This window comes from Erinaceus europaeus, chromosome 12, assembly GCF_950295315.1.
Source record: "Erinaceus europaeus chromosome 12, mEriEur2.1, whole genome shotgun sequence".
NCBI classification, from domain to species: Eukaryota; Metazoa; Chordata; class Mammalia; order Eulipotyphla; family Erinaceidae; genus Erinaceus; species Erinaceus europaeus.
In genome coordinates, this window is record NC_080173.1 from 92,563,574 (window position 1) to 92,585,739 (window position 22,166).

A 22,166-nucleotide genomic window follows, 5' to 3' on the forward strand; every position below is an offset into this window, starting at 1 on the left:
AATGGGACAGGAGTGAGCACATTGCTTGTTCTCTCCTTTAGGTGCTATTTGCTCATCGGCTTAGTCTTATGTATCCCAGCCATGGGCTTTGGAAAGGGCCTCATTTGGGAGAATAGCAGCTGAAAGGTCTTTCTTTATCGGAAAACACTACTCATTGAACGTTTCAGAGAGAAGTGCCTAGTCTTTAGGTCACATTCTTCCTGGCTGACCCTCTAGGAGACCACAAATGCTCTGTCTAAATCCAATTAGTCTTTTCTTTTTCTTTCTTTATTCCCTTTTGTTGTCCTTGTTTTACTGTTGTAGTTATTATTGTTGTCATCTTTGTTGGATAGGACAGAGAGACATGGAGAGAGGAGGGGAAAACAAAAAGGGGGAGAGAAAGATAGACACCTGCAGACCTGCTTCACTGCTTGTGAAGTGACTCCCCTGCAGGTGGGGAGCCGGGGGCTCGAACCAGGATCCTTTTGCTGGTCCTTGTGCTTTGTGCCACCTGCACTTAACCTTCTGCGCTACTGCCCGACTTCCCAGTTAGTCTTTTCTGTTTTTTCTTTTCTTCTTCTTCTTCTTTTTAATAATAAAAAGGAAACACTGAAAAAACCATAGGATAAGAGGGGTACAACTCCACACAGTTCCCACCACCAGAACTCCTTATTCCATCCCCTCCCTTGATAGCTCTCCTATTCTTTAACCCCCTGGTAGTATGGATCCAAGGTCATTGTGGGGTGCATCAGTTAGTCTTTTCTAACCTAGAATCTAGGGTGATATCTTCTTTTGATTTCTCTCTTCTTTTCTCCTCTTTCCTTTCTCTCTTTCTTCACTTTTTCTTTCTTTCTTTTTTAATTTTTTTATTTATAAAAAGGAAACACTGACTAAACCATAGGATAAGAGAGGTACAACTCCACAAAATTCTCACCACCAGAACACTTTTTCTTTATTTACTTATTGGATTGGGACAGAGAAATATAAAAGGAAAGGGGGATGGAGGGGGGTGAAAGAGACACTTGCAGCACTGCTGTACTGCTTGTGACGCTTTCTCCCAGCATGTAGGGACAAGGGACAAACCTGGGCCTTTGTGCATTTTAATGTGTGCTTAAACAAGTGTGCCACTGTCCAGCCCTCCCTTCCTTTCTTCCTCCTTCCCTTCCCTTCCTTCCCCTTCCCTTCCTCTCCTTCTTTCTTTCTTTCTTTCTTTCTCTGTCTTTTCTTTTTTTCTTTCTTTCTTCCTTTCTCTGTCTCTCCTTCTGTCTTTCTTTTATGCTTTTTCTTATAGACTGTTACAAAAATCTAAATTCTCATTTATTTGTAAGATTTTCTGGATGAGCACCCACATTTCACTGCTGAAAATTATGGAGAGTTATAATTTAAGTGTTACTCTGTAACCCAACTTACTCACAAAGTGAAGGGGTTCCTCGCTTCTGTTTCCTTCTTCCTTATCAGACCCATTACTGCCCCCCTTCTCCCCTTCTTTCAAACTATTATTTGTCTTTGTTATCCCCACCACTCCTTTCCCATTCAGACATTTAGAACTTCACTTATTTTGTGTCTACTTTTTTTTTTTTTTTTTACAATACATTAAGAAGCACAGGCACATAAACTGTGGAAGTGAAACAAGAGATTCATCAGTGTGACCATAACATAGAGCCAGGAACCAATCAATGAAATGTTTCACAAATGACAATGAATCCTCAGCTTCTTAGTGGCCTTCATAAAAATGACACACACCTCACTTACATAAATCACAGAAACAGGCTGTTCACTTAAAAGAAAGAGTGACGTCTCTGCTCAGATGGGAGCTTTCCACCAAGAGGGAGGCTCTGAAGGGTAGCCAGGGATGTGGAGAGCAAGCACTCTTATGAGCAACACAATTCAGCCTTTTCTGTAAAGGATAGGTAGGTTTCCTAAAACAAAAGACTAAAACCCTGATTCTGAATATAGCGTCGAAGTTTGTGTTTCTTATTTATGACATTGGTTCAAAACAGAAATCAAAAGATCACAAGTGACCAGCAGTTGGTAGGTACATGCATCTGACGTCAATTGTAGTGTTAATTCATTATAGCAGAACTATGGAAACAGCCTACGTGTCCGTCAACAGGTAAGTGGCTAGAGAGGATTAACTACTGTTACAAGACAGCACTAGTTGCCTACAGAAATAATGAAATCCTGTCATTCTCAACAACATGGATAAACCTAGGGAGTATTATGCCTAATGAAATAAGTCAAGTAGAGAAAGACAAACGTGATTTCACTCTTATCTGGTACCTAAAAAATGAACAAAGTGAAATGAAAATAAGCTTTTAGGGAGTCGGGTGGTAGCACAGTAGGTCAAGTGCACGTGGTGCAAAGCTCAAGGATCCGCGTAAGGATCCCAGTTCAAGGCTCTGGCTCCCCACCTGCAGGGGAGTTGCTTCACAGGAGGTGAAGCAGGTCTGCAGGTGTCTGTCTTTCTCTCCCCCCTCTGTCTTCCCCTCCTCTCTCCATTTCTCTCTGTCCTATCCAACAATGATGACAATAATAATTACAACAATGAAACAAGGGCAACAAAAGGGAATATATATATATATATATATATATATATATATATATGAAAATAAACTTTTAGACTTAAGACCAAATTACTGCTTACTAGAAGAGAAGGGGAAACAGAAATGGCTAAATCAGGTAAAAGGGATAAATTGTTTGGTGAAGGATAGAACTGGACTTTTAGTGGCAAGCATAATAATTATACTATATGGAGAATTGGGTGGTAGCTCAGCACAAGGGCTGGTGTAAAGATCCTGGTTCGAGCCCCTGTCTCCCCATCTGCAGGGGAGTCACTTCATAGGTGGTGAAGCAGGTCTGCAGGTGTCTATCTCTCTCTGTCTTCCCCTCCTCTCTCCATTTCTCTCTGTCCTATCCAATAACGATGACATCCATAATGACAACAACAATAACTACAACAACAGTAAAAATAACAAGGGCAACAAAAGGGAAAATAAATACATAAATATAAAAAAATTTAAAAAGTAAAAAATATTAAAATAATTATACTATATGCAGATGTCAATGTACAACACATTTAATGCCTACATCAACCTTAGATAATATTATATGGACAGAAGAACTAAAGAATAATCCATTTTTTCCCTCTCTGATTGTTTTCTAATTTTATGTCTCACTATACCTTAAAACATTTCTTCAGATTCAATGACCCAATCAGTATTTTATGTTCCTAAAGTGAAGCTTTTTTTTTTTTTTTTGGTCTGACTTTTCATGGCCACCAACCCTTGGGATTTAACACAAGAAAGCTTTCAGAGTCTCAAAGGATTCAACATTGAGTTCTTCTTTTCCACATTTCTTGAGCCAAGTCTGCAATATCTGTTGGTGAACTTTCTGCATGTGGAACATGTCTGCAAACACACTGTGAGATGCCAGAGGTCAGGAATCATCCCCACAGATCAGACCTGTGCTGTCACGGACTCCTCTGGGGATGAATTTGACGTTGGCTTTCCTCTTGTTACCCAGGAGAGAGACCTTTAGGGGTATCGCAATCTACTGTGATGCAAATAGACTAACAATAGTAAAAGGAAAATTTTTTTTTAAAAATGCAATCTACTAATGAGAGTCATTTTTCCTCACTGGCAACTCCTCAGTTTGAATAGCGTATTACTATTCACTAGAGGTGGAACATAGAAAATTGGCTCAGGTGAATCTCTATTCGGAAGTGAAATAAGCAACCCTTGGTCTTATACTACATCTGCTCTTTAGTGAAGCCTTCAAGTTCAAGACCTTTTTTTTTTATGTGTATGGCCTCTTAATGTAATTGTGTCACTTAATGTAATGGATATGATACATAAATGTTAACTTCTTTGGGCCTCAGGATACTCGGGTCATCACCATTTTCAGTCCTGGCCCAAATGGTGATTTATTATTTCAGGTTGCTCCCCCGATTCTCTGCACATATTTGCACTGTGACCTTTAGTCGTTAACTCTGAGTACTATGCATCCCACCCTCTTTCATTCATTTATTTATGTGTTCATTCAGCAAGTAGTTCCAAATGTTCCCCAGACCTGGTATGCTACTCTTTTCCTTTCTTTTGAAGATAATCATCTTTAAAATTCACAGTGCAAACAAATAATAATAACAATAATAATAATAATAAATCAAAACAGGGAGGGCAATAAAAATTCAACCCAACATTTAGTTCTTAGAAACAGTCAGGCTTAAAAACAGCCACATTTGTTTCCCCCGCAGACTAATGCAGATAAAAGTCTCATCTCACTTGTAATTCTTAGCAGCATTCTCTAGTCATTTAGTTATTTGATCTCCTGTGGTGCTTACAGTCTTGTTCTCTCCTGAGAATTGTGGGGTGGGAGGGAGGAATGCTTTATCTGAAGTACAGAATTGCTGAACATTTTACTGTAAGACTTACTGTTTAGGCGTCATCATTTACATTCTCAGAGGATGTATGAAAATAATGAAAAAATACACCCAGATAATATAGAACATTTGAACGTAGCATTAGCCTCCAAATACTTCCTAATCTCTTCTATCTGTGAACATGAAATATACATGAAGGCTAGTTGGACTCTGTTCAGTAATCTGTTGTCGATTTATTGAGCTTGTGTCATGGTTGACCATGATAATGAACAGACACACACACACACACACACACACACACACACACACACACACACACACACACACACACACACACACATTTTTAGTAGAGCATTGCTCAGTTCTGGTTTATGGTGGTTCCAGGGATTGAACCTGGAAGGGGAATTTGGTAACTGTCCAATTGGAGTTGCCACTGGTGTTACCATGCAACTTAATTTTTCAAGACACCATTTGGTCAGATTCAAATACTTGGCCAAACCAACTAGAGTGAAAGAAAAAAAAAAAGACTGATAGTGGCAAAGAGTGCAAGAAAAGAAACAGCAGTTTCTCCGAGTATAGATACACTCTGAATAGAAAGTATTTCTGTCTTCCTCTCAAATGTTCTTGAGCTTCTTAAAGCCCACCATAAGGGGAATTTATTTGCCCTCACTTCTCTTTTATTGTAGCTTAGCTCAAATTTATATGTCTGGGGATTTTTCATTGATCTAATTTATTGTTTTCAGATGATAATCATAAAATGGGGTTCTTGTTGAGCAGAAAGGGGAGTGAGAGCAGGAGAAGGCCGTTATCTTGGCCTTAGGAATTGACTGGTATTTCTATCCTCTCCAGCTTTTACTGGTCTCACTGTGGGGAGGAGGCAGGGTGGTAGTTGATTATATCAAGTCTTCACTAGATGGATCAGATTTCAACATTTGGGTTGTTTCTTTTCACCAGCCTCAGATAGAACCCCTCCTCACCCCCACCCCCACCCCTAAACTGTGGCTGATTTACTTCTTTTGTAAACCTCATTCTTGACCATGATAAAAAACAGCAAGACTCCTGCAAAGTAGGTGGTATTTGTATTAAGGATTGCCTCATTTCCCATTCTTCTTTTGCTTGGATCATCACATTTGGTCAGAGAAGCCAGCCCATGAAAGCATGAGAGGGAGTTCCCTTTCTTTAGTTTCCTGTGTTCTACCAGACAGTCACAAAGGAAGGCCCCCAAATGGAGTCCATTATAGCATAAGTGAAGAATGATTAGAAATTGAGACTTAAAATATGTATATATTCTTACACAAGTTCATAAATGGGTATTTAAGAAAACACTTGGAGTTTCTTTCCCCTTCAGAGCATTTCCATAGACATCTACCTGATATCAAGAGCCAAATGTCAGACCGGAGGGATAGTTCACTGGGTAGGGCACCTGCCTTTGTCATATCATAGCCCAGATTTGAGTCCCAGGAACATATGGGAATATCATGGCATGAGAAGAGACTCTGGGACTGTCATGTCTCTCCCTCTCTCTGTCTCTATCTGAATATAAAAGCAGATGGGCATGGTGGTATCACCTATATGGAAGACCCCCATCTAGTTCATCAAACCAGAAAAACAAGAACAGAGAGAGAGAGAGAGAGAGCACTGTATGTCAAAGGATATCATAAAGAGTGGGATTCATTCATTCCACTTTTATGTAGGGTCTTGCTGACTGCAGAGTATTCACCTACAAAGTATACTTGAGTCTTGAAGATTGTTTATAAACTAGGCAGATAAATAAATGTTCCCAATTCAAAGATGTTAGGCAACTTGCCTGAGACCATACGTCCTGACTTTGAAATCCACCTTTCTCTCCACCAAGCCACCTGCCTGGCAAGTGGGGACCTTGCTTTGGGGTACAGTTGACATTGACTTCCATCTGAACTACAATTTGGGGGGGGGTTAGTAACATATTGATGTCCTTCAGCTATATTTTCTACATACTCCATCATGGAAGTTGTATAATAACAATAATAATAATAATAATAATTATTATTTTTATTATTTTCTGCCTTCAGGGTTAGTGCTGGGGCTTGAATCCACTGCTCCTGGTGGCTTCCCCCCCCCCCCCCGATTTTGTTGGATTGGACAGAGCAAAATTGGGAGACAAGGGGGAGAGAGAGAAAGAGACACCTGTAGACCAGCTTCACTGCTTGTGGAGTGTCCTCCCAGCAGGTGGGGAGCCAGGGGCTCAAACCCAGATCCTTGCATGGGTCCTTGTGCTTTATTTTTAGCCTGTCAACTTGTACTAATCTACTACTAGCTGAAGAAGGAAATGGAATAGGGATGGGGTAGGGGAGAGACAGAGATTGTAGGGATCATTTTATAGCCCAAGAAGACCCTTTTTAATCAATCTAGACACCGGGAAATTGAACCTAACACTTTTGAGTATGTGCTTTGTCCATGTCCTCAGGCTCTATGGTCAGTGGTAGGGCAAGAACTCAGGGCTTCCCTGTGCGTTGCTGCCAGGAAGCCTTTCCCTTAGTCTTCCCTCAGGGCTCCTCTGTGAGGGGTAGTGATTTTTGTCTATTCTGTGTTGACCGGCCTGTACAGAGTAGTTTAGAAGCTCTTAGGTGAAGGTCTATTTACAAACATTTGTGTGGAGTTACCAAGGGCACAAGGGAAAGCAGTTTTTCTTGGGATGAAGAGGGGATAGCTGGGAGAAGATTTACAAGCCCTTCCCTGGGCCTTTGGTTGCCAGGGAAGAAACTCAGGGAGAACTAGGGCTCCCACCCCAGGGGAAAGAAGTGTGTTTCATGCCGGCACAACTGCACTGATCAGACACAAAATACCAGCCAGGTCTGTGCAGAGGAGTATCTATCACCAAGTCACCTCATGCAGTCTTTCACAGTCGGGATTTGGTGTTCTATAGTCTTTCTGGGCCTTCCACGTCCTCCCTTCCTTTACCTAATAGCAAGATTCTTTTTTTTTTTTTTTTTAAAGTCCGCTTCCCGAAAAACCACTTTTTCTCTCTGTTCATAAGAAGAGAAGTTGTGTATGTGTGTGTTTTCTTTCATTTTTTTCCCCCCAGGAAATGGGACAGATTACTCTGATTTCACATGGTTTTTGTCCCAACACACGGTGAGGTCCAGTAAACATGAGCAATGCCCCAGAGAGCTCAGACACAAAAGGCTATTAGCTCTTAATTGAAACCCTCCCTCTACCCACCCCCCCCACCCCTCCAGCCCCTTCCAGGAACAGGAACCCAGGCCTTTGTGAAGCAGCCTCTATAACAGAGGATTCTGCCAAAATGAAAGGGGTCTTGAGTTGACCCAGAGGAGCTGAGATGCTCTTTTGCACCCCACCCCCTTATAGCTTTCAAAGGCCTTTTCTGAGCAGTATTGAAACTCTAGGACAATGGAGACCAAATCCTTGTGGTGGAGGATGAAGACTGGAGGGGAGGAAGGAAAGAGGGTTGGAAGAGGAGAGGAAGCCTGGGGGGAATGCATCCTTTGTTATTTTTTTCCTACCCCATTACCTTTATTTAACACAAGAAAGAAAGAAAGAAAGAGAGAAAGAAAGAAAGGTAGGAAATAGTAAACTTGATATTGAATAATGACACCACTTCCGGCAGCCCCCCCCCCCAGCTTCCTGGTCCAAGAAACAGAAATTGAGAACAGACTATTTACAATTTCATTTAAAAATTCTTTTCAGTGTTCCCAGAGGAGTTCTTTGATATGCAAACCTCTCTCTCAAATGGAGATAATTATTTATGGAGATGTGGCCCTTTGAAGGGGAGCTCAGCACTGGTGGGTTTGTAGACTTCCTATAAAAGGAAGAAGGTTCCAGATAAATAGGAGCCAACCGATGCACATCTTCCTCCCACCCATCCTCCTTGCTTCCCCTGGGAAGAAAGTTGCTTTAAAGAAGAAACTTCCCAGAGTCACCACTTAGAGTTCAAGTTACAACTCTCAGGCTCTTCCATCACTGTTCACGGTCGAGTTTTCCAGGAGAAGTTCCTTTCCTTATCCTTGAGTGTGTGGGTTTTCTGTGGGAGGGGAGAGACTAGTCAGGAGCGTTGGCCTTTCTCACTTTGAAAGTCCACTGTAATATCTGAGGTCATGAGGTAGAATGGTATCCATCAGTAAAATATTTTGGGTGTTGCTGGGGTGGGTCTGTAGAACTGGGAGACCATCCTACAGAAAAAAATCCGAGAGGCTGGCTGGTGCCACACACCTGGTTAAGCGCACATCCTATGGTACGCAGGTTTGCGCCCCTGTCTCCACCTGCAGGGGGAAAGCTTTGCAAGTGGTGAAGCAGTGCTGCGGGTGTCTCCCTCTCTGTCACCTCATTCATTCCCACTCGATTTCTGGCTGTTCTAGCCAATAAATAAAGATTAAAACAAACAGAAAATCCCGAATAATTCAGTTCACACGTGATGCCACAGAAACTCCTGTGAATTGGACTGCAATGATTACTACTCTTCCTCATCCTCCTGATTGTGTTCAAGAAGATGCTTTAGGGGCCGGGTGGTGGTGCAGCTGGTTAAGTGCTCATATTACAATGCACAAGGCCCTGAGTTCAAGCCCCTGGTCCCCACCTGTAGGGGGAAAGCTTCACGAGTGGTGAAGTAGAGCTGTAGGCGTCTCTCGGACTCTCTCCTCTGTCTCCCCTCCCCTCTCAGTTTCTCTCTGATTCCAGTCATATATAAATAAATAAAATAAGCAATACTTTTTTTAAAAAAAGTTTTATTGGAACACTCTTGTTGCTTTCTTTCTTTCTTTAATATTTATTATTTATTCCCTTTTGCTGCCCTTGTTGTTTTACTGTTGTAGTTATGATTGATGTCATTGTTGTTGGATAGGACAGAGAGAAATGGAGAGAAGAGGGGAAGACAGAGAGGGGGAGAGAAAGATAGACACCTGCAGACCTGCTTCACCGCCTGTGAAGGGACTCCCCTGCAGGTGGGGAACTGGGGGCTTGAACCAGGATCCTTAAGCCGATCCTTGTGCTTTGCACCACGTGCGCTTAACCTGCTGCGTTACTGCCCGACTCCCCCAAGAAGATACTTTAAGGGGCCAGGCAGTGGTGCATCTGGTTAAGCACATACTCTAGTGCACAAGGTTCCCGGGTTCAAGCCCTTGTACAGGGAAAGCTTCATGAGAGATAAGGTAGAACTGCAGGTGTCTGTCTCTCTCCCTCTCTGTCTTCCTCTTCCGTTTCTTTCTGTCTCTATCCAATACTAAAAGAAAGAAAGCAAGAAAGAAAGAAAGGAGGGAAGGAAGGAAGGGAGGAAGGAAGGAAGGAAGGAAGGAAGGAAGGAAGACAGGAAGAAAGATAATAAATACTTTAATACTTGGACTTAGCATACCAAGTGCTCACAAAGCCTGGGAAAATACTTTCCCAAGCCCAGCAGCCTCTTCACTTTTGAGTTTGTCTTGCAGCTCTGAAGCTTGGTCTTCTCCACTCTACTAGAGCAAAATTGAGCAGAAAATACAGAGGTCTCCCATCTTCACGCAAAGCCTCCCCCCTCAGCAACCAATAGCCTCATCTGGGTGGTGCGTTTGTTACAATGGATATATCATTTGCTCTCTGATTCTATAGACTACGTCGAGGTTCTGTATACTTTCTGAGTTTGGATTAATGTGTAAGGATGTGCATCTGTCTCTGTAGTATCAGAACTTTTTAAAAAATTTTTTTTATATGTTTATTTTCCCTTTTGTTGCTCTTGTTTTTTTTTTTATTGTTCTTGCAGTTATTAATGTCGTCATTGTTAGACAGGACAGAGAGAAATGGAGAGAGGAGGGGAAGACAGAGGGGGGAGAGAAAGATAGACGCCTACAGATCTGCCTGTGAAGTGACTCCCCTGCAGGTGGGGAGTCAAGGGCTTGAACCGGGATCCTTATGCTGGTCCTTGTGCTTTGCGCCTCGTGTGCTTAACCCACTGCGCAACCGCCCGACTCCCAGTATCAGAACTTTTTTTACTCTTCATCTCTCCCTTTCTCCTAACTGCTTGGTGTGAGGGTGGGGATCCCAGTGATTTTGAGATCAGCTACTAGTATCTGTGGGTTTAGCAGATACTCAGAAATGGCTATTTGTTTTCTTACTTGTTTTGAACAGGTAGACTTAGGACCGTGCAGATGCCAGGGACTAGGTTTTTTTTTTTTTTTTTTTGTATATTTGTTTGTTTGGCTTTTGGTGATGGAGGCGGGGGGGGGGTGGGGGTGGTGGTGGTGATGGTAGTGGTGGTGGAGGGAGATAATCTTCCTGGAAATCTTGATCCATCTTCTTGTACGGATTTATCCTCATTTCACTTTGTGTTTTCAGCTCTCAGAGATCAGATTTGGGCATTGTGGATAAACTAAAGGCACTGTGTGTCATGGTTTCCTGGCTCGTGCCCTTGGCATTAGAACGTACAGACATTTGCAGTTTCTTCTGCTGTGACAATTTTACTGACTAGAAGGCTGAGACTCATAAAGTCAGGATTATGATCAGAGGGGTGTGCCAGCTGGGAGCAGAACTAGGAGTCTAATAATGGTCTTCATGAAAACAAATATCTTTTCTAAGTCTCTATTGACCACTTTTTTAAATTTAATTTTTTTTAATTTTAAATTTTAATGTTATTAGTGACTTAATATTGATTACCAAGTTAAAAATAACAGGGGTCTAATTCCGCACTGTTTCTACCACCAGAGTTCTGTATTCCTAGTCCCTTCCATTGGAAACTATAGTAGCCCTCCCAAGGTCATAGATATAGGTTGACTATTGTTTCTATATCTGTCTCTCTCTATATATATTTGCCCTTTATTTTCCCCCCATGGTCCTGTCTTCTCTCTCTTTCTAAGTCACACCTACACCTATTATTACTACTTTTCCCCTCCTTTTGTTGCCCTTGATTATCATTGTTGTTGTTATTATTACTGTTGTTGGATAGGACAGAGAGGAGGGGAAGACAGAGAAGGGGGAGAGAAAGATAGACATCTGCAGACCTGCTTCACCACTTGTGAAGTGACCCCCCTGCAGGTGGGGAGCCAGGGACTCGAACCAGCATCTTTACATGGGTCCTTGCGCTTTGCGCCATGTGCACTTAACCTGCTGTGCTACTGCCTGGCACCCTATTACTACTTCTAAATGCCCTTCCTTTTTTTCCTCTTCTCCCTCTGTTCATCTTTCCCCTATCATTTCTCCACCACTGGGAATATGTGACCACTTGTAAGGGGATTTTCTTTAACATCATCAAAAAGGGGTTGCATAAGAAAAAAAGAAATTGAACTTATGGAAGCAGTTCTTTCTCTTCAAGGTGGTGGTGGCCCCTGAAACTCATTCACTTCCATCATCTGTTTTGCATGAATGTCTTGGCATCTGTTTTGGGTGTAGTAAGTTTAGTCACACCCTTCTCAATCATCTTTTTTTTTTAAATTTATTTATTGTGGTGTGATTTACCAGTTCCAACAATAAGTCCATTTGCTGGGCCACAGGAGCAGGCACACCATGGGAAGGAGGAAAGAAGGAAAAAGGTGAAATCAGAGGCCAAGCAAGATAGTTCACTTGGATCACGCACTTGCTTTGTCATGGACGTGAGCCAGGTTTGAACTCAACTCCCTCTGCATTGGTGTAAGACTCATTGCTTTGTTGTCTTTTCTCTGTCTCTCTTACTTTGTCTCTACCTTTCTAGATGAAAAGTTCAGCCTGGAGCAGTGAGGTCCCAGTGATAAGAATAATAATAATGGGAGTCGGCGGTAGTGCAAAGCTCAAGGACCGGCGTAAGGATCCTGGTTTGAGCCCCCGGCTCCCCACCTGCAGGGGAGTCGCTTCACAAGTCTGCAGGTGTCTGTCTTTCTCTCCCCCTCTCTGTCTTCTCCTCCTCTCTCCATTTCTCTCTGTCCTACCCAACAACGATGACATCAACAATGATAGCTACAATAACAATAAAAACAACAAGGGCAACCAAAAGGAAATAAATAAATATTTTTTAAAAAGAATAATAATAATAAAAGGCTAAATCAGGGTCATCTGTTCCTAGTGAACATCAGAAAAACTATAATGAGAGTCTTTCAGAACTTCTGTTTCATTCTCATTGTTCTGCTCATGTAGGGTCTAAAGATTTGCTTATAAGGCTCTGTGCCTTAGCAATTAAGTTACATTTTGAAGGCCCGGTGAGACACGGCATATCCATTTGTAACATCTGGAATTCTCTAAAGGTCTCCGACAGCCAATCCTCAATGGGAAATTGATGTGCAGGTGACATGCTTACCTTCTCAGCTGACTCCTCTGCTCTGATAGAGGCGCAGGTAGGGTGGACACCAGGACTGAGGCTGAGATTCTGAATCCTTACCTGGTGAGCAGAGAGGAAAAGAGCCCAGTGGTTATTTTTCTTGTCATTAATTTGTCTTAAGTTTCATGACTTTTTTTTTTTTTTAAAGAAAATTCAGTTTCATTTTCAGCCAGGAACTTTGGCAGAGGCATCAATCAGATAACTTAGTTTAGGATTGCTTTTCAGCTGTTTGTTTTCACTTCTGCTGTGTATATTGATAGTATCTAACTTTTGATGATGAAAGAATTTAGATGCCTCTGTTAGTGTTTCTGTAGCACGTGAATATAGAGGTGGCCTCATCTTTCTTTTCATACCCTTTAGGTTGCTTCATTTTGTTTTAGTTCAGTTTGTGTACTGTGTGTTTTAGTTCAGTTTGTGTACTCTAGAGAGAGAGAGAGAGAGTCTTATCTATTAGTCTATTTGTAGTCCATTCAGAGATAACCCACATCCTGAGAATTAGACTATTTTCAACTGAGACTAGGTAATTCTTAATTATCTTGACTCAATCGATGTTTTTGACTTGCACAATTTCAATTTTCTTTATAATATTGTTCTCTTCCTCCTCCTTCTTTCATCTCCACCTCTTCCTCCTCCTTCTTTGTTCTCTGCCTCTTCTTCTTCCTCTTCCTCCTCCTCCCCTTCCTTCTTCAATTCCCTCCCCCCCATCTCTGTACTCACATCTCTCTACTTAAGGATTAAATTTCAGCGAGTATATGATGTAAGCTCATAGTAAGTTGCAGGCTCACAGATACCTCAGGATGATGATGTTCAGTCTTGGTTATACATTGAAATTATCTCAATAGATTCCAACCCACACTGAGGTCTCACTCACCATGAGTCTCACCTGGTTGCTTTGGACTAAGAGAGGGGCATTTAGTTCAGATGATTCTAGGTGATTCTGTTGTACAAACAGGAATAAGTCTAACTGCCACATAAGTGACATAATACCACCTTCAGGTCCCACTGAGTTTTCAGGTTCCTGCTCAGTGACTGAGCTCTTTGAAGACACTAATGTCCCTAGAAGGTGATAGTGCCTACATGCAGAAACAAGGCTGTTTTGCCTCTTAGGTCTCCTTAAAGAAGTGGGGTCTAGGGAGTTGGGCGGTAGCGCAGAGGGTTAAGTGCACATGGCACAAAGCTCAAGGACCGGCAAAAGGATCCCGGTTCGAGTCCCCGGCTCCCTACCCGCAGGGGGAGTCGCTTCACAAGCGGTGAAGCAGGTCTGCAGGTGTCTATCTTTCTCTCCCCCTCTTTATCTTCCCCTCCTCTCTCCAGTTCTCTCTGTCCTATCCAACAATGACAACAACAATAAAACAAGGTCAACAAAAGGGAACAAATAATTAAATATTAAAAACATAAGTAGTGGGGTCTTTTCTACTTTCTGTTGGGGCTGCTATCCTCTGTCTGGTTAGGATCTCCTAGACTTGTTTCAAGGGACACTTGTTGTGGTTCCTCTAAGTGATACTGCCTGGTCCATGAAAGCCCCAAGTACCCACTGGTGATAAGTACCATATGTCTCTTCCTGCCCACATGCTAAAGAGAGAAGATGGGACCAGGGAGATGAGGGAACCAGAGGAGAATGGCTATGGCCATGATTAATATTAATATTCATTAATAGAAGGCAGTTAACAATGGGAGCATGTGAACCTAAGAGGTCTATTGTTTCGAAATCTGACTCATATTTGAACAATTATGATTGCGGTCACCTGATTCTAGCCCTGAAATGCCTGCTATTAAGATCCTAATCTGTGAATGAGAGGTGAAAAATAAAGGTATCTATTAAAAGAGAGGACAGGTGCATGGCTCTGTGTATTCTTCATAGGAGGAGGAGACAAAGGGGACTGGAGGAAGATGGTTGGGATGAGTGGCCGGGGAGCATCAAAGAGGCTCACTCTGTGTCCCGACTCTTGACCTGCAGGGTGGTGAAGCACAGACCACCCTCTCTCCTTTGGTCTCTTGTTTCCTCATTAGGGAATTGCAATACCTACCTCAAAGGCTTGTTGTGAGGGATGAAATCAGATAATGCATGTGAAAGTTTCACTGCAAGCTCTTAAGCACCATGTAATTATTAGCTATGACTATCAGTTTGAGAAACTGGCTTTTATAATGAGCCTCTCAAATTATTCTGCATCCTCCCTGTTGGCTCAGGAGGGCAGCCTAGGGCTTCCAGGACTGCAGGGTCCATGTGAATGGACTTGCCTCCCCCTTATTATCATCCTTATTGTCATCCTTTCTTCTTCCAATAACTTGCGCTAGGAGAGAATCTGAGTGTCTGGACAGGGGAGTGTGACTAGTGTAGAGACAGGGAGAGAGGAGGGTCACCCAGTCACCAAAGGGGAAGGGCTTTGTTCCAGAACCCGGTGGTGGGTGGGGACTAGGGGGTAGGGAAAAGCAATGCAAAGGGGAAAGGGAAGAAACCAATCTATCACCTCCCAGAAGGTTCTGTGCCAAGAGCTGTATTGTCCACTTTGTGTGTTGTGTGAAGATGGCTGACTCCATCTGAGTCCAGTGTCCACTACAGAAGGGTTTCAGAATGTCAGGAGAGAAAGAGAGCTCAGGAGGCAGAATGGTGATCACTGTGCTTCTCACCTGACATCCACTTCCTGTCTGTACTCAAGCACCCCAAGGGGAGCCTGGCCTGGGAGCTTCCATTAGACAAGGGCTGAGATATCTCTTTGTCACAGCAGCATTGCTTCTACCAATTATCTATAATCAAATTAGTCCTGAGCACCGCCCCCCCTGCTCTCCCTGTGTGTTTTCTGAACTATGTGTGCTGACTCCAGACCAGCCTGGGGAGAGGGATCCCCTGGAGATGGTACCCCACAATGGCTTGGGTGGCCATCAGACAGTGAGGGACAGGAAATCTGTCCACAACTCAGGGAATGTTTATTTATGGTTGAGTAGGCTTTGCCCTTGGACTGGAGTACAGCGAGTCTCTCCAATTTTCTTTTTTACCAGTGCTGTTATGTGGTTTCTGCTTCACAATTGCCTATTTTAGCCATTTTCTTCAGTTGCCACCAAGCCCTTCTTTAGAGACAGCAAGGCAGCAAAGATGCAGAGATGGTTCTGGACCTTGGTCAGACTGAGAATAGCATTCAGTGTTTTGGTCCCTTTGCTCTCACAGAAGCTGAACCTCCCCTGTTACACTCCCCCCTCCCACGTGTGTGCGTGCGTGCGCACCTGCGTGTGCACGTGTGTGTGTGTGTGTGTGTGTTGGGAGGGGGTAGAACCAAGTGAGTGACCATTGTCCTGTGCACATCTTGCTTCCTTACATCCTTGCCAAAAAGCCCGTCACCAAAAGAAAATTGCTAGCATTTTCTTGGCGACAACAAGCTACATTGCTTTATACGAAGTCAGCTTCACAGTCCTCTCACAACCCCTCTGTGGTAGATGCCATCATCTTTCTCATGATGCCTGTGAGAAAGATAGGCATGGCCAGCTCAGCGACCCTGTCACTTGGTAGTCTGACTCCATCCCCTCGACCACCCCCACCTCCCAGTCCTGAAGAGCTGGAGGGTTGGATGGCGTTCAGTGCCGGTGGCCACTTTGATTCTGAATATTAAGCCCTTGTAGATGGTAGGAAAACAAAACTTGGACTTTGTCTGGTTTGGCCTGCCTTTTAGAGAAATGCAAACTAAGTTGAGAACCAGTCTCTTTGCACATCGGCGATATTAGCCTGATGACACTGCTTCATTAATCTAAGCGGTTAATGGGCAAAGTGGGTCAATCCAGTGTTAGCTTAATCCAGGGATGGTGGCTTCAGCACTGTAGAGCAGTCTTAAAGAAAAAAAAAATCCCCCCTCTAAGTCTCAGTGAAGAAGGAGCTTTCCTGGGGGGTACTTCCCTTTCTGGCTCTTGTGATAAGAGTTTATCAATTCACTCCATACAAGAGTTGTGGGCTCTGTGAATTAAGGGTGACTTGAAGCTGGAAGTTTAGAATTTCCTATTAGAGGTAAATTTTTGGTCCAATTTGCTGTGAAAACAAAAACAAACCTTTTTTTTTTTTTTTTAAATATCTTTAGGCCCATGTGGCTATTAACCAGAAATCTACCCCATAACTACAGGAAGATTCTATATATCTGTGACCAAAACTAGGTACCTGATTAGTTAATACATCACTTTTTTTTGGCCTCCAAAGTTATCTCTGGGACTCTGTGCCTGCACTTTGAATCCACTGCTCCTGGAAGCCCATTTTTTCCCATTTTGTTGCCCTTGTTACTATTGTTACTGTTGTTGTTATTGCTGTTGTTGGATAGGACAGAGAGAAATGGAGAGAGGAGGGGAAGACAGAGGGGGGAGAGAAAGATAGACACCTGTAGACCTGCTTCACCACTTATGAAGCAACCCCCCTGCAGGTGGGGAGCCAGGGGCTCAAACTGGGATCCTTAAGCTGGTCCTTGCACTTTGTGCCACATGCACTTGCACTTACCCACTGTGAAGATAAAGAGGGAAAGAGAAAGACACCTGTAGGCCTGCTTTATCCCTTGTGAAGTGACCCCCCCCTGCAGGTGGGGAGCCAGGGCCTTAACCGGGATCCTTGCACCACCTCCCGACCCTCTTATAACAAGCATGTTCTAAGCACATTATGATTATTAATTTTTATAGTTTATTATGACAGAGAAGGCAGAATGAAAAAGAACATCACTCGGGTACATGCTCCTGATCCACGCTTAGAAGTCCAAAGCTGTCTGTGGTACCACCTCCCCGACCGCTGTTCATTAGTTATTTTAATCCTTATTCCATTTCCACGAAGTATATATTATTACATTCATTTTTACAGATGAGAAAAGGAAACCTGATAGAATTAAGTTGTTCAAGGTGACACAGTTTATAAGTAGCAGAGCTGAAAATTTCCGTCATATTTCTTTTTAAATTATTATTTATTGGATACAGACAGAGAGAAATTGAGAGGGGGAAGGAAGACACAGATGCAGAGAGAAAGACACCTACAGGACTGCTTTACTGTTTGCAAAAATTGCCCCACTTAACTGTTGGTTGTTTTTGTTTGTTTGTTTTTGAGTTTTATCCCTGCTCACTGATGAAGCCTCTGTTCTCTCTCCCCAGGGAGCTGATGCCCAGGACCCTGGAGGGGCAGATCACCATGGAGAAGACGCCCAGTTACTTTGTCACCCGGGAGGCACCTGCCCGCATCTCGGCCATGTCCAAGGACACCAAGCTCATCGTGGTGGTGCGCGACCCGGTGACCAGGGCCATCTCGGACTACACGCAGACGCTCTCCAAGCGGCCCGACATCCCCACCTTTGAGAGCTTGACGTTCAAAAACAGAACTACGGGCCTCATCGACACGTCGTGGAGCGCCATCCAGATCGGCATCTACGCCAAGCACCTGGAGCATTGGCTGCGCCACTTCCCGCTCGGCCAGATGCTTTTCGTGAGCGGCGAGCGGCTCATCAGCGACCCGGCCGGCGAGCTGGGCCGCGTGCAGGACTTCCTGGGCCTCAAGAGGATCATCACCGACAAGCACTTCTACTTCAACAAGACCAAGGGCTTCCCCTGCCTGAAGAAGGCCGAGGGCAGCAGCAAACCCCACTGCCTGGGCAAGACCAAGGGCAGGACCCACCCCGAGATCGACCGAGAGGTGGTGCAGAGACTGCGCGACTTCTACCGGCCTTTCAACTTGAAGTTCTACCAGATGACCGGGCATGACTTTGGCTGGGACTGAACTCACGAAGGGGGAGGGGGAGGGGGGGAGCGACTGTGTTTATCTATGGAGAGAGATTATATGTATGTAAAATGTACAGAAATCTATTTTATAATAATTTATTTTTTAATTCATAAGCAATTAATTCACTAAGCTGCCTAGCCACACTCTTTAAAAAGAGAGTTAGCTTCGTAATCTGTTAACATTCCAAAGTGTTCCACTCTAATATTTTGGTCTTTCTTTTTTTTTTTCATCATAGTTGATGGTGCTTCCATATGCTATTTTTTTTTCTCGACACCCATTATATTTGAAAAGAAGAAAAGCACAAAACTTGAGATTTTTGTTGTTACGGGTATTCAACCTTGACATTGCCCTCTGAGTCTCTTTCTGTCTTGGGTCTGCCACAGCAAACTGTAATCTGAGGGGTGGGCCTCATGTAGCAGCCTCCTTGTTGATGTGATGCCATTTTCAAGGGTTTCGACACAAAATCAAAGCAAAAATTTCCCCCTAAGTCCACTCTGTACCAGGTGGAATCATGACCTTTGCAGGAACTTTTACATCTAGTTAGAGTTTGTATACCAGGCTCCCCTTACTCCCTTAATTTTTTTATCTTTATTTATTTATTGGATTGAGACAGCCAGAAAGTGAGAATAAGGGGGAGATAAAAATGGAGAGACACATGTAGGATTGCTTCACCACTTGTGAAGATTTCCCTTTGTAGATGGGGACTGGGACCTCAAACCTGGGTCCTTGGAGCCTCAAACTGGGTCCTTGTGCATTGTAATATGTACATTCAACCAGGTGAGCCACTTCCTGGTCCTCTTTTTTTAAAAAAATTTTTAAAGATAACCCTACATCCTTTTCTGCCCCAGGCCCCAGTTCTTGAACCAACTTAAAGTGTATGAAAATGTGAGGCCCCTCTTTCCCAGGTCACATGTGTGAGAGGCTTGGATGCTGCTTTAGAAATAAAAGACTAATGGGGTCGGACAGTAGCGCAGCGGGTTAAGCGCGTGTGGCGTGAAGCGCAAGGACCGGCCTAAGGATCCTGGTTTGAGCCCCCGGTTCTCCACCTGCAGGGGTGTGTCTTCATAGTCGGTGAAGCAGGCCAGGCCTGCAGGTGTCTATCTTTCTCTCCTCCTCTCTGTCTCCCCTCCTCTCTCCCATTTCTATCTAACAATGTTGACATCAATAACAACAACAATAAAACAACAAGGGCAACAAAAGGGAATAAGTAAATAAATAAATATTTTAAAAAAGAAATAAAGACTAATCTATCTCTTGTAATTCACATGCTCTGTCTTCCAGTCGGACACTTCTGTGTTGACACACCAAAGAATTCCCTAGGTTGCACAAACTGAGAATGCCTGGCTTTAAAAGGTCCAAAAAAGCTCTGATCCCATACCCTCAACACCTGCCAAGGTCCTGTTGTTAGGTGCAGAACCAACCCATGTCCAGCACACCCCAGTTGGTAGGGTAACAGACTTTATGGGGGTAAAAAAATTTTTTTTTCCAAAAGGATAGACGGCCTGGCAGAAGAAGGGAACTTCTGACCCACTCACCACCTCTCCTGATAATCTGGAATGCTTCTTGACATTCTGAGCTCATCTCAGATTGAAAACATGGCCTGCAAGCCAACAGCCAATGAGAACCAGGAGTATAAAGACAGACACTAGGAAATCTGACCCCAGGTTGACTGTAAGCACTTGAGGCTTATGCTTATGGAACTGTCCCTAGTTTTAGCTTGTTTACATCCTGGCAGAAGGCTTGTCAGCATTATTGCTACTCATGCAGAAAGCTCTCCCCTTCTGTTGAATGAGCTCTTAGAGACCATTTATCATGGCTAGCTAGTAACAGCTGGGTCTCTGTCTAGCAATATCCCATAATGAGAGACTCTCTTTTTCTTCAAGTCTCTAAGCCAGAATGACTCTGCCATAAAATAATTGGTATTTGAGTTATACTCTCAAGTAATATGTGAGAAGAAAGATAAACATTTCATCAAAAATGGTTGGGCTGTTATGTTTACCAGGTAGACTTTCATCCTGTGTTCTGTGGAGTCGCTCGCTTACCCGATGGCCTAAGGATGCCTGAGAAAATGGTCAGAGACCATTTTTGAAGGATTGATCTTTGAAGGATTTCCAGCGGATCCTCTGGTGTGTATTTGCTTCCAAGTGTTAGCTGAGATCTAGCTAGCTCACACTTCATAGCAAAACTCTCCTTGTGTAGGTTCTGTGTAGGATTGGGGTGTGTGTGTGTGTGTGGGGGGGGGTGGAATGGACTCCTTGCATTGCTCAGATTTTCATTCAATTCACAGCTCTCTTACTGACTCGAACCAGGAGTGATGAACTTGCTCTTTGTACGGGCTTTCCCTTTCTGCTGCTCAGATGTTAATGACACCTCCATCAGGGTGCAAACTAGTTGTCCACCTCTGCAGTTAGAAGGCTCATTTGAAGTGAAGCTGAGGACACAGCTCCTCCTTGTTACAACATATCACTCCAAGTATGATTCAAACTCCCGTCCCCACCTGAATCTACCCTTTCTTCTTTCTGCCTACTCACCCGCTCTGACGCAGCACATGACACAGTGGCAGCAAAACTCACAGATGACTATGGGGGCTGGGGACAGTGTGGTAATGAGATGGGCATGAATTGTCTTTTATCCCTTTAGGTTCATGCTGTCTTTCTAAGCTGGCTTTTTTTTTTTTTAATTATTTATTCTTGCCTTAACAAAAGCTGAAACAGGAAATATTCAGAGACAAGAAGGGTCATTTAGTCATGAACACTGAAATGGATCAAGATCCTGTCCTGGGTCAAATCTCGGGATCCAAACAGATGTCAATAATTAGCACTGAACAAGAGCAAGATTTTTTTTTTTTAAGTAATACAAATAAATCAAACTTCCTGTGCATTTCGATTCCGAAAGGCCTGGCAGCTTATAGTTCACCACTGATCCACACTGATCCATAGCCGTTATGTGACGGTTCTTAACTGAACATGGGTCCATGATCTTCCTCCTCGTGTAGCCAGGCAATGAGTCAAATTAAGCCTTGGAATCTATAAGGCCACCTATGTCACTTTTATAGCTGCTAGAAGACAAACACCATTTCATGTTTTGGCAATTTGTCCTAGCACATGTCTTGGGTTTCTTCCAGTTTACAGGAAAAATGCTCTCTGATAGTCCTTGGAATGCTATATTGCACATCTTTTTGGTTCGCTCTTAAGAGTGAACAAAAAGTCAATAAACTATCAGAGGCTTTTATTATCCTTATCTTTCCCATGATTGCTTCGATGTGTTTACAGAGTGTGCCGTTCACTCGATAGTTGGTTCTGGGAAAGGCATTTAGGTATAGTGACTGCATAATAAATAATAGGATGGCGAGAAAGAGAGATTATCTTCATCAAGGGGGTTCTTTTTGGGAGCCATTTTGAGTGAGAGAAGCTTTGGAGAAACACAGTTGTAGATCCTGCCAGAATATTCCCCTAAGGAAAACGGGAGGTTCTGATAAGCCGAAAATGTCTAGTATGTACTAAAATGCTGACACAGAAGTGATTGTCTTTTCTTTTTTCTTTTCAGTTTATCTACAAGGATGGTCGGTCAATAAAACTTATAAGTGTGGTTAGTGGTTTTTGTTTGTTTGTTTGTTGTTTGTTTGTTTTCACATTTTTAATTTATGACTGCGTTTCATTCAACCCAGTAATCTGAAATACTTTGCAAACTCTAGCAGTGTGTCGTCTGTAATCTGGATGTTAGAATAGTCAATATGTACAAAAAAAAATGAAATCAAGTATTTTGTCCTATGTATAACACAAATTAATTTTACACAGAGAAAGATGTTTCTAGGAAAATGAAATTCTGGTTCATAC

At 43.1% G+C, this 22,166-nt stretch overlaps 1 protein-coding gene across 1 annotated transcript in view; it reads left to right on the forward strand.

Moving 5' to 3' along the window:
- The window catches only part of HS3ST3B1 (heparan sulfate-glucosamine 3-sulfotransferase 3B1), a 48,467-nt gene extending 26,572 nt beyond the window's left edge, over positions 1–21,895 (forward strand). Inside the window, exon 2 of the mRNA XM_060204458.1 lies at positions 17,709–21,895. Within this exon, the coding sequence (XP_060060441.1) occupies positions 17,709–18,327 (619 nt within the window). The 3' untranslated portion in view covers positions 18,328–21,895. The remainder of the gene's footprint in view (positions 1–17,708) is intronic.
- Positions 21,896–22,166: the final 271 nt, after the last annotated feature.